The 12,947-nt window shown below is 37.4% G+C and overlaps 1 protein-coding gene across 3 annotated transcripts in view; it reads right to left on the bottom strand.

The window, feature by feature from the left end:
* The window catches only part of Iqcb1 (IQ motif containing B1), a 47,021-nt gene that overhangs the window by 2,594 nt on the left and 31,480 nt on the right, over positions 1-12,947 (bottom strand). For all 3 annotated transcript variants that reach the window (XM_032900180.1, XM_032900181.1, XM_032900182.1), the window contains 2 exons: positions 12,567-12,715; positions 3,731-3,862 (listed from right to left, as the gene is read on the bottom strand). In XM_032900180.1, the coding sequence (XP_032756071.1) occupies positions 3,731-3,862; positions 12,567-12,715 (281 nt within the window). The remainder of the gene's footprint in view (positions 1-3,730; positions 3,863-12,566; positions 12,716-12,947) is intronic.

The following is a 12,947-nucleotide window of genomic DNA, read 5'->3' as shown; positions in this document are numbered from 1 at the left end:
AAGTAACCAGAGGTGAAATGTATGCAAGGATATGCAGACCTAATTTGGCAGAACTATACCACTGGACTAAAGGAATTTTAGTACCTGTGAAAGGAGAGAGGTAGAAAAACTAAAAATAAGAGTTAGAATTGTATAACAAAAGGCAAAGTGAAAATCATAAAACAGCATGAGTTCTACACCAGTGTGGACTTCATGAGGAAAACCAAGGCAAACCAAGAAACACATCCTCCTCCAAAACAAAACAAAACAAACAAACAAAAACCAAGCAGAAATAAGATCGTTGAATATTAACTACTGCTTAAGTAATGTGCAACACATTGACAATAGACTGTTAACCAAAATATTATTATTTTAGATAGTGTCTTATTATACAGATCAACTAGGCCTAAAACTCAGAGATCTAGCTGTCTGTCTCTGCCTGTGGAATATGCCCAGTGGAATTTCATTCACATTTTAAGAAAAAAAGAAAAAGTAGCCACAATCTACAGCCTGAATGAATCCTAAAGACATTATATACTAAATGAAATAAATTATGTACAAAGGATATGACTTCAGATTAAATACTTAGTCAAATTCAGACACATACTGGTAGTTATCAGGAGCTGAGGGTGAAAATAGGTATTCTGTTTAATCAAAAGTGGAAAAAAAAGTCTAAAGATAAAATGGTGATTAAAGCTATACAAGTTAAAAGTACTTCATGTCTCTACATAATTAACTATTCTTTTTTAAATAATTTTTATTTATTTACTTTTACATTCCAGATTTTATTCCCCTCCCAGTCCACCCCACCAACAGTTCCATATTCCATGCCTCTTTCCTACCCCCCCCATGTCTCCACAAGGATGTCCCCACCCCACTAACTTCTAAACTTCTTGGGGGTCTCCAGGCTCTTGAGGGTTAGGTACATCTTTTCTGACTGAACCCAGATACGGGAGTCCTCTGCTATATATGCACTGGAGGCCTCATCTCAGCTGCTGTTTGCTGCCTGGTTGGTGATCCAGTGTCTGAGAGATCTCAGAGTTCAGGTTAATTGAGACTGCTGGTCCTCCTACAGGGTTGCCCTCCTCCTCGGCTTCCTCCAGCTTTTCCTTAATTCAACCAGAGGGGTCAGCAATTTCTGTTCATTGTTTGGGTACAAACATCTGCATCTGACTCCTTCAGCTGCTTGTGGGGTCTTTTGGAGGGCAGTCCAAATCAGCCCCTTTTGGTGAATGACCCATAGCTTCAGTAATGGTGTGTCAGGTCTTAGGGCCCCCCTTGGGCTGGATCCCACTTTGGGCCTGTTGCTGGACCTTTTTTCCCAGAGTCTCTTCTCCATTTCCGTCTTACATTTTTTTCAGACATGAAGAACTATAGGTCAGATCTTTGACTGTGGGATAGCAACCCCATCCATCACTTGATGCCCTGTTTTTCTGCTGGAGGTGGGTTCAGTAAGTTCCCTCTCCCCACCATAGGGCCTTTCATCTAGGGTCCCCCCTTTGAGTCACGAGAGTCTTTCATTTCCCAGGTCTCTGGTACAGATAATTAACTATTCTTAAAACAGTATCTTTTAGGTTTTGTAGTTTTGCAGTGCTGGATACATGCAGGGTTCTGCATATACTAGTATTTTATTTTGTATGCTTTTAAAGATTTATTTTTATTTGTCTCTGTGTGTGTGTGTGCACATACATACACAAGCATGTGGGTGTCTGTGGAGGCCCAACGGGTGTCAATTCCACTAGAATTGGAGTTGACAATTCTGGTGGTTGTGAGCTCCTCAACATGGGTGCTGGGACTGTAACTCAGGTCCACCGAAAGGGCAGTAAGCACTCTTAAGCTCTGAGATATCTCCATCCTGATAATATGTGTAGTAAATTATCAAATTATTTTTACATTCTTATGAGATCTGAGCAGTCACAGATCTTCTATTTGCTTGCCAACACTCAGTGTTTTAGTATTTAAAAATCTAGGCATTCTAATGAGTGTAGATCACCTTACTGTGGTTTTAATCATTATTTTCTCTAATGGATGCTGATGCACCTTTTCATGTGTTTGCTACATGTATTGAACTGTCTTTTCAAGTCTTTAGGCCATTAAAAAAATAGATCATGTGTTTTCCTACTGTTCAGTTTTAAAAAATTCTTTATATGGATTAGTATGTAGAAAATGAATAACAAGATATTTTTCTAACCTTTGATTTCTCTTTTCATTATCTTAACAGTTCTGAAAAGCACATATTTTAAATTTTGAAGTCAATCAATTTTCTTTTTTTGGTTTCTGCGATATTTGAAAATCACTGTCTAAATGTCACTTTTTTTTTCTTCTTTTTTTTGGAGCTGGGGACCAAACCCAGGGCCTTGCGCCTCTACCACTGAGCTAAATCCCCAACCCCCACTGAGCTAAATCTCCAACCCCCACAATTTTCAATCATATTTTCTTCTACAAGTCGTATAGTTTTAGGACATGTATTTCACTAGATTTGATACATTTTAAGTTAAATTTTGTACATGATATGGAATTGGGGTTGAAGTTCAGCTTTTCTATTAATAGGTATGTAATTCCTTTAATTTTCTATTGTACTAATTACATGAACCTCTAGGAAATGTATGTGCTTAGCTCCTGTAACCATGATTCTGTTTTCTGTTTCTATCGGTTGATGGCTCCATCCAACTTGGACAAGTGGACCCACACAGTATTTGTCCTTTACATCTGGCTTATTGCACTTAACATTCTTTCAAGGCTCATTCACAATGGCTTTGGGTATTTTAAAAGTATGTTACTGGGTACATAAAGCTTTAGAAATGTTATGTTCTGTTGATTAAATGACACTTTGTGTCAGTATTCTGTTTCATTTTATTTTCCATCTTAAAAAAAACATGTTTTCTAATTAATATATAACCAAGCCTTACTTTTAAAAGTTATTTTACGTATGTGGGTGTACCGTACATGTTTCCATGTGCACCATGTGTGTACAGTGCCCAGAGAGGCCAAGAGAGGGTGTTGGACCCTTAACACTAAACTTAAAGGTAGTTGTACTTTAACATACTAAGAATGGAAAGTAAGAATTCTGATTGAAATGTATAAACTATCAGTTTTTCCATAAAATTTGACAAGTATAGAAACATGGGGGATAAAAGAAAAGAGTAGGCAGATATACAACTGATTAAAAATAATCACGAGAATGGTTGAGTCCTTCTAAAGACAGACAGAAATGTCCTTCAAAGAAGTGCAGAAGTGTAAGGTCAGAAACAGAGGGAAGAAGCAGGCAGCACCTACCCCGTATCACTATGCTCACACCAAGTCGGAGAAATGGATGTTTCTGCTGTGCAAAGGTGTCAGCAGCATTACAGTTTTAAAACCAAAGAGGCAGGGCATCAAATTTTACATCTTACTGTGTCTTAGGAGTTTAAACTAGTGAGTATAAGAGGTAGAATGAATACTTAATTGGTTGACAATTTATATTCTTATTAAAATATTCAAAACAGACAAGATTTTACAGTAGTATTAAAAAAGAAGCAACACACAAGTTTTGTTGGCACAGTACAGGAAATAACCAATTTTTAAGCTGAGTCCCCACTTACCACCAATTATACCTTTTGATCCTATAACTGTAAGAAGAGTTCAAGTCTACTAAATCTAAGGAACTTGTATCCAATATTCAATGTGAATCTACATATGGGATACTACTTTGGTGGTAAAGACCATGCAATGGATTAATGTAACATGTATTTCAGCACAGAAACCTACATACCGGATGTCTTTTGACATAGTCATCCACTTGTTGCTTCAGTTCAACTCTGCGTGCATCAGTGAGTTCTTGGAGTCCATGCCAAGAGGCAAAGAGTTTCTTTTTCTTACGGCACTTTGCTAGGAATTTAAGAACCTGGAATGAGGTAGAGGGGAAAAAAAGAAGAGCTTTTGAATCTGTTCCCTTAATAGAACTCTTTTCCCTATAACCTAAGTCAGTAACAGCAAGGTTGCATTAGGCAACTCTGAGTATGCATGAGGAGGGGAATAAGACTGTGACAAAATAAAGAAATGTAATGGGGCTGGAGAGATGGCTCAGTGGTTAAGAGCATTGACTGCTCTTTCAGAGTTCTTGAGTTCAAATCCCAGCAGCCACATGGTGGCTCACAACCATCTGTAATAAGATCTGATGCCCTCTTCTGGTGTGTCTGAAGACAGCTACAGTGTACTTATATATAATAAATAAATAAATCTTAAAAACAAATAAATATAATAATTTTTAACAATACAGATCCACCTCTACTTCTAATAAGGCTATGTGCAAATAAATCCATTTAAGTCAAAAATACTGGTAAGTTGCAAATATTCTTAATACCTCTACCAGTTGAAGTTTGGTTTCTACTAAGCATACATTACTTTCCCACCATGGTAGTAGGGTAAGACTATCTACTTTTAATCTTTTCAAAAGGTGAACTTGCTGGTTTTGTGTGCAAGTTGATACGAGCTAAGAGTCATCACAGAGAAAGAAGCCTCAGTTGAGGAAATGCCTTCATGAGATCCAGCTGAAGGGCATTTTCTCAACTAGTGATCAATGGGGAAGGGCCCAAACCCATTGTGTGTAGTGCCATCCCTGGGCTGGTGGTCTTGGGTTCTACAAGACGGTAAACTGAGCAAGTCAGGGGAACCAAGCCAGTAAGCAGCACACCTCCATGTCCTCTTTCCTGCTTCCAGGTTCCTGTCCTACTTGAGTTCCTGTTCTGACTTCCTCCAAATGATAGATTATGATCTGGAAGGGTAAGCCAAATAAACACTTTCCTCTCCACTTGCTTTTTGGTCACAGTATTTTGTTGTAGCAACAGGAACCCTAAATAAGACAAGTTGGTACCAGCATACTGGAGTATTGCTGTGACAGACCTGACTGTGTTTTGGGGAAGATTGTGGAAGGACTTTGATACTAGAAAAGATAATGAGTGTTGAGACCTCATTCAGATGTTCTATAGGAGCTTGGAAGATAAAAATATTGAGAGCAGTGCAGAAGGTAGAGGCCTGGTTTGTGAAAGTTCAGAGGGAAGATTAAAGACTCTTCTCAGGGCTGTTGTTATTTTGATTTAAGATTCTGTAGTTCTGGTTTGCTGGAGCTGAACAATCAGCTGTGATTAACAAGATACCAGAACTACTGACATGAAACCTTTCATGACTGGGACAACTGATGCTGGTGAGCCGGAGCTAAGACATTAGCGTGATTAAGAAGAGACCAGCATCACTGAGGTGGAATCTTCTGGGAAGTCTTTTCTGGGAGCACAAAGAAGCTGTGTTCCAGAGATAGCCAAGGTTGAACCTCATGTTGGCAGCTGGACTTGGTACTGTATAAGAGTTGCCTAGGTGGTACTGGTTTTGAAGACATGAAGAGTCAGGGAGAACAGTTGAAGTTTGGTATTCTGAGAGGCCAGGAGAGGCCATTGGTTGAAGGTACAGTACAGTAGCAGTTGAAGGCCCAGGATTGACATGGTGAGAAGTTGGGGCTAGGCGCTATGAAAGCCTATGAGACTCTATTTGTGAGAGTGCAGTCAAGTTGAAGCAAATGACCCCAGTATTTTGGCCATGCCAGTACCCTGGGATGATCACAAAAGGACAGCAGCAGCAGTGGAGGCAGCCAAAGCCTAGAAAACAAACTACGTGCTACAGAGGGCAGGGCTGGAAAAGTGACCCAAGCACTTTGGAGGAGGACTGACCCAAGTCCAGAAGAGCATGGGTGGCTCCCATGGATTGGATAGCTAGAGCTTGATTTTGCCCTGATTTAATTTTTTTCTCTCTTGAAGTAAGTCTTTTACTGGAGCTCACAGTTAAGAGTTTGAACTATAAAAGACATGGATTGTTTTCATGAGATTGGATACTTTAAAGGGACTGAAATTTCAATGTGTTTGGTTTGTAAAGACTGTGGAGCTTTTACAGTTATTTAGATCTTGGAGATGAACAAGAAAGTAAGGGTTGTAGCTTAAAAGTGATTTGTTTATGTGTCAAGTTGACAAGGGGTCAGTTGCACTGGCTGCTTTTGGTGTCAACCTGACAGAAGATGGAGTCATCACAGAGAAAGGTGCCACAGTTGAGGAAGTGTCTCCAAGAGATCCAGCTGAAGGATACTTTCCCAACCAGTGATCAATGTGGGAGCCCACTGTGGGTTGTGCCATCCCTGGGCTACTGGTCCTGGGTTCTATAAGACAGCAGGCTGAACAAACCAGTGAGCAGCATCCCTCCATGTGCTCTGCATCAGCTCCAATCTCTAGGTGCCAGCTCTGCAGGAGTTCCTGTTCTGATTTCCTCTAGTGATGAATTATGACATGGAAGTTAAGCCAAATAAATAAACCCTTTCCTTCCCAACTCGCTTTTTGGCCATGGTGTTTTGTAGCAATAAAAACACTAAAACAAAAGAATATACCTAAATACTTCTATTACTGGGGTTTTTGGTTTGCTAAGCTTCACATAGCTTAGGCAAGCCTTGAACTAACAAGTAGCCAAAGATACCCCATCTGGTCCTCCTGTTTCCGCCTGCTGAATCCTGGCATAAACTATATGTGGTGCTAGGCATCCAACCTGGGGCTTTTTACATTTAGACAAAATATATATTTTATTAAAAATTTTTAAATATTTTGTTTTCCCTTCCCAACTCTTCCTAGATTCTTTCCAGCTCTCTACCTAACTTCATGTTCTCATTCTTTCTCTCTCAAAAGATAAAAACCAAAACCAAAAAACCAGTAAGAAAAGTGCCCAAACAAAACAAAATATAACAAAGAGCCCACAAAACAAAACAAAACAAAACAAAGACACATGGAATTTTGTATTGGTCAGTTACTCGTGGGCATGGGGTCTCTCTTGGAGTATGGCTGATATATCCAGTGACGCTCAGTGGTTTTCTCTTTGTCAGCAGGTATCAATTCCAACTAATTCCTTGGTTAGGGATGGGGCCCATGTTTACTTTCCACTCTCAGTGCTGGGATTTCATCTTGCTTGAACATGTATAGGTCCTCTGAGTGCTGCGATAGTCTCTGAATTCATATGAAGCACCCATTATGTTTGCAGGAAGAAATGAGTATATAAAGGAAATAAGCATTGAGTTCTAGTTTCAATTCTTATTCCTCATAAACTCTATGATTCTAGGCAAACCAAAGGTTTCCATAGGACATGCTCTATGCCAATAAAAAAACAAGGACCCTAATTTTACATGTTTTACAGTATTGAAAATATAAAAGACAGGATTTAAGAAAAGGCTTAGGAATGATAAAACATTTAAAAATTTCAAGCTATGAGTATACTAATAAAAGCAAATTTTCTGAATGTTCTTTCTCAAGTCTTTCATAATAGAGTTATACAATTTTGGCACAAATATGAAATTATTCCTGCAATTCTTCATTTTTCACCCATGTTTTTATTTTCACCAAAATTATACACTGTTTTAAAAGCAAAAATAGTAGGTTGCTTCTGTATAGTAAATACTTGTTTATTTCACTTTACATAGCTAAAACTTTTAAAGGAAGCTTTATTTTGTGACTTGTAATAGTATGTGTAAGCCAAAACTCAAATGTCTATAAATTGTTATTGGCATATAACTATACTTGCTTAAGTACTGTCAGTCTAACTTACCTACAGCTGCTTTTGTGTTTCAATTGCTAAGTAGCTATTATAGACTACATAGTTTGCAAAACCAAAAATATTTCTTTATCTGCTCCTTTTCAGAAAAAGTTGGCTAGTGTAATTCTACTGTTTAAAGGGTGAGTTTTACAAATCCCAAAAGCAACAACTTTAACTTTTTTTTCCCCTTCAACTGAGCTCCATCAGTAGGTTTCTATGATTATTCTCACAGATTAAGCATATTATCTATTGATTTTCTTGAACAGAAATAGGAATTTAGTTCCTTTTTACTGCATATACTCCCATGTACAGTCCACCGTATATAATTAATGTCATAATTTCAGTAAAAATAATACTCACATAATGATTATTACATGAAGGTGAGGTAGTTTTATTTTCTGGGGGGAGGACAGAGTTTTATTATATAGGTTATATTAGTCTCAAACCTGTCATTCTGCTGTGTCAGCTCCCTAGTGCTGGTATTACACACACAACAATGGCAGGCATTATTCATTCTGAAGCACATATTATAATTACTTTTCCTTCCTTGCATATTTTCTCTGAAATTGTACTTGATTTTCTACATACTTAGTTCTATGTTCTACTTCTAATTGTCAAGATATTGATATATCAGGTATTGTAGCACATACATTTTCTAATTGTCAAGATATTGATATATCAGGTACTGTAGCACATACATTTTCTGGGGGTTTCTAACCTATCTGTTCTTTCCACCTGGCACAAAGCTCATCATGTGGTCTCTGTACCTTAGTTTCTCATTTCATTTCTCCCTGTACTTCTTGAATTTCAGCTGCCTAACTTCTTTGTTTTCCCACTGGCTTAAAAGCTTCTGTGATTATATAAAAGTGTCTCTAGTCTTTTTTTTTTTTTTTTTTTTTTAAACTTTCTTTTTGGTGAGCACATAATTTAAATTGGAAATCATTTATCTCAGACATGTCACAGTTTTAGCTCAAGATTTCTTCAGTTCCAGTGCTGCTGCTAAGTTCTTTGCTCCCAATGTATTTCACATAAATGTGAAATGTTTGTTACTGTGTTGGACATTTATCAATGCTGCAGTTCTGGAAGTTTTTTTTGGTTTCTTCTCCTTTGTGTTTTCTGTTCTTGATTTTAAATGTTTATGTATTTGATTTCCCCAATGGATATTTTATTTTATCCTGCTTTCTAATAAATTTTAACTATTCAACCCAGGTCTTCTTCCCTCCCTGACCCCATCTTTCCCTTTTAAACATGTTGATTTTGTATCATGTAGTCTTTTATCTGAAGAAATGATAGATCAAAAACAAATGTCATTTTCTAATTCCTGTGATATCTAAATGTGTTGACGGCGTTGTTGTTTGTTTTTCCCCCACTATCAGGGATTGAATGTAGGACCTCACATGGGCTGGTCCAGTGCTCTACTCTCTGAGGTACATCCCTAAGTAGTAAATTCTCTGTCAAGCAGCTTTCCTCATGTTCACTGAGACTTGCCTTTGGCTGATACGGCTGAGGACTAAAAAGCTATTTAGACATGCTGAGCTGCTGTATAGGACTCATCTGCTATGCATTTCAGCACAGGACTAATGAACCAAGTTGTTTTGTTTGGATACTTCAATGTTATTAAACTTTATTTATAGTCAGATTTCTCAAAGAATACACTTCCACTCTACTATCTGCAGTCACAAGCCAGAAAGGTGAGAGAAAAGGGGGTTGGGTGGATGCCTTGAACGTTAAAATGTCCCTTACTACTCAGTTTTAGTATGGGGTTTGCCCTGCAAAGCAGAGATTCTTCCTTCCAATCTTCTGGTTGGAGATTCTTTTTTTGTATCTTCTCTTCTCTTCCATCCTCAATCAGAAAAACTCCCTCGATAGTTTTCTCTTATCTTTCTTATTTACTTTGTCATTTTATTATTCTCAGCCATTGTTTTTGGCTTTTAAAAATTTCAACGGTTTGTTTTGCTAATTCTTTTTATGGCTGCTAAGTGATGGATGAGTGTATAACACTGTGTATTCATATTCTATAGTCGAGCTACCCTTCTGGATCCAGAGACCAACTCTCTTTCTAAGCTACTGCTGCTGCTTTTGTAAAAGGTGAAAAAAGAAGGAAACTTCGAAAAACATTCAAAAGCAAAATTCAAATTTAGTTCTAACATTGCAACGTTCGTTACCAAGAACTCTTAATTTGTCTATGAGAATAAAGGGTCTAATTACCGAGGTATTTGCAGTATCCCTTTATTTGGGGCATGTCTGCTACTTAGCCTGGAAATGCCTGGAACTTGCTATGTAGTCTAGGCTGACCTTGAATTTGAGATCCTGATTCAATCTCTTATGCCTGGATTAGAGATATAATCTATATATAATCTATCATTTGGATTTTTTTCCTTCTACTTTTATCAACTAAAAAAATATACTGCCTCAATTAGGTATGATAGTACAATCTAATATTAGTAGTGAGGGGCAAGAAAAGATAATTTAAGCTTAAGGTCAGCAAGCTGGGATGCACAGTGAGACTCTGTCTTAAGAGGGGGAGGCTTCTGTACAAAGTAAGAAAGAAACAGAAGGGAGATAATGGTTTAACTTTTCTTTTGTTGCCAAGTACCTGAAAGAACAATTGTTCATTAAGAGATAAATAAATGTAAAGGATAACCTTATTACTTTGTATTTACTTTTAATGAAGCTGATGAATTTATTTCCTCCTCTCCCTCTTCCTTTGAAATGAGAACTTGCTGTGTTAACTAGGACTTGGTTTCAAGCTTAGCAATCATGGGATTCTCTGGTCTCTGTCTTTAGAAGCTGTGTTATAATGTTTGGCCTGTCTGTATCTATCTGTCTGTCTGTCTGTCTGTCTGTCTGTCTCTCCCTCTCTTTAACAAACCACTAAATGAAAATTGCTATAGAAATATAATACAGATCACAAGTCCCAGTTACTTTAAATTTCACATAGCTATACTGTAAAATATAAAATATTTTATATCTACTGAGTTATATAAAATATACGTGCTAGCTAGTTTTTATGTCAACTTGACAAAAGCTAAAGTTATTTTGGAAAAAGAAATCTCAATTGAAAAAATGCCCCTAGCAGAAAGGTGTGTGGGAAGCCTATAGAACATTTTCTTGATTGATCATTGATGTGAGCAGGACCAGCTCAATATGGGTGGTGCAACTCCTGGGCTAGTGGGTGCTATAAAAAACAAAGCAGGCTGAGCATTAAGCCAGAAGCAACATTCCTCTATACCCTCTGCTCTAATTCCTGCCTCCAAGTTCCTGCCCTGACTTCCCTCCCTCAATGATGTTACTGGAATATATCACAGCTGCAGAAGTCCTAAGATACTATATGTAAAACATTAGCATTTCAATATAGGCAATATGAACATAGTAATGAGAATATATACATGCGCTATATATATCTATAGATATATATCTAGATATCTATCTATCTCTGTGTGTGTGTGTGTGTGTTCCCACAAATCAATCTGGTTAGGCAGTTATCACAAAGAAGTCAAATTTCTCTTTCAAACAAAAAAGCACCCCCAACCCGGATATAAATGAGCTATCCTTGAGTTGCCTTGGGTTACTCTCTTTAGCTCAGGGTAAATATCAGGTTTGTTACATATATATAACATAAGGGAGGAGGAAGAGACAAATCATTCTTCACATTTCCCTAGTATTTATTCTACTGGTTTTTGATGGTTTAGAAATATCTTCATAGGGATGGAAAGACAACTGAGCAGTTAAGACTGCAAACTGCTCTTGCAGGAAACCCTAGGTTTAGTTCTCAGCACCCCTGGCTCACAACTACCTGACACTGTGATGCTTCCAGCATCGGGGGCATTAGCACTCAAGTGCACACACCCACACAGATAGACACACACATGCTTACATAAAATTTAAAAAATTAAAACATCCTTATAAATGTTAACCCATACTGAGTGCTCAAAATTTATCATGGTAAGAAATGAGAATTAGCAGTAAAACCTACGGAAAAGGTGATTAAGCTACATGCTTTCAGACTTGAAATCTTTTTTTTTTAAAGATTTACTTTATTTATTTAATGTATAAGAGTACATTGTAGCTGTCTTCAGACACAGCAGAAGAGGGCATCAGATCCCATTACAGATGGTTGTGAGCCACCACGTGGTTGCTGGGAATTGAACTCAGGACCTCTGGAAGAGCAGTCAGTGCTCTTAACCGCTGAGCCATCTCTCCAGCCCCAGACTTGAAATCTTAATAGAGGCCTAATGATGTATAAGAGAAGTAGGTATTAGACAGAAAAGGTTACTAAGCAAAAAAGAAGCCCTGTGCTATGCTTTTCTAAGATAATATAACTTACTATACATAATCCCTAGGAATACTAAGATATAATACCATTCTATAATTTAAGAGTTCTAATTATATGTTCTAATTATAGCTAGTACTTCCCTGTAACTTGATTATCTTAAAAGAATCAAATAAAATATACATTTGCATAGGACTATGCAATTTGCAGACTTTAGAGTCCTCATGTATGTCATCTGATTCTGATGTACACAACGAAATATAAAAGACAGAATATCCACTCATATTAAGCTTATTAAGAGCTGACACCAGTATAAAAGGCTTAGTTCCCCATCCTTGAGGAACTTGCAGTCCAATAGGAGAGAAAAACAAGCAACAATAATAAGGTTGCAATCTAGTAAATGATATAACATTTTAAGGTAGTACTTGGACTTAGTGTCTAAATCAGCTTGAGCAGAGGCAAATAAGTGTTGTTATTACTGTTTTTTGTTTGTTTGTTTGTTTGAATTTAGGCTGCTAGAGATTGAGCTTAGGGTCTTGCACATGCTAGGGAAGTACTCAACCAATAAGCTGTACATCAGTCCTAGGTTCTTATTTTAGAGAAATAAGCTCAGAAAAGCGAAAGGGCTTGATCACAGACTTATATTTGGTAAACAGCAAAGTCAATTTTGAACACTTGTTTGCCTCCTTATGTAGAGCTGTGTATGCTACAGCAGACTCACTGCTCTCTGAAGTATGACAGCTGCTTTATACTCTGTGAGAGACGGCCTCTGTTGGCGAAAATTCTTCCTCTCCCTGTACCCTCTCCAATGTTTCTGGATAGTCAATGCAGATTTCTCTTCTATTTCCCTATTGTATTTCTCCACTTGACCTGAAGAGATGACAGACATTATTATAACATACTCTATGTTTTCTCAAGGTCTGAAACTAGGACAACAGTAGTAATAATGACTTTACAGGTTTTTTTAAAAAAAGTATTTTTCAATACCTTTCATTAATTTGCCAATCTCCTTCATTTTATAATAGTTCTAAGATTGTAGAAAGTAAAGCTTTCCTAGAATATGCAGTTTCTTTCCAAAAAGGACTCATAATATTTTTGTCCC

Source organism: Rattus rattus, chromosome 4 (assembly GCF_011064425.1).
Source record: "Rattus rattus isolate New Zealand chromosome 4, Rrattus_CSIRO_v1, whole genome shotgun sequence".
In the NCBI taxonomy this organism is placed as follows: domain Eukaryota; kingdom Metazoa; phylum Chordata; class Mammalia; order Rodentia; family Muridae; genus Rattus; species Rattus rattus.
This window is presented reverse-complemented; position numbering and strand designations above follow the sequence as displayed.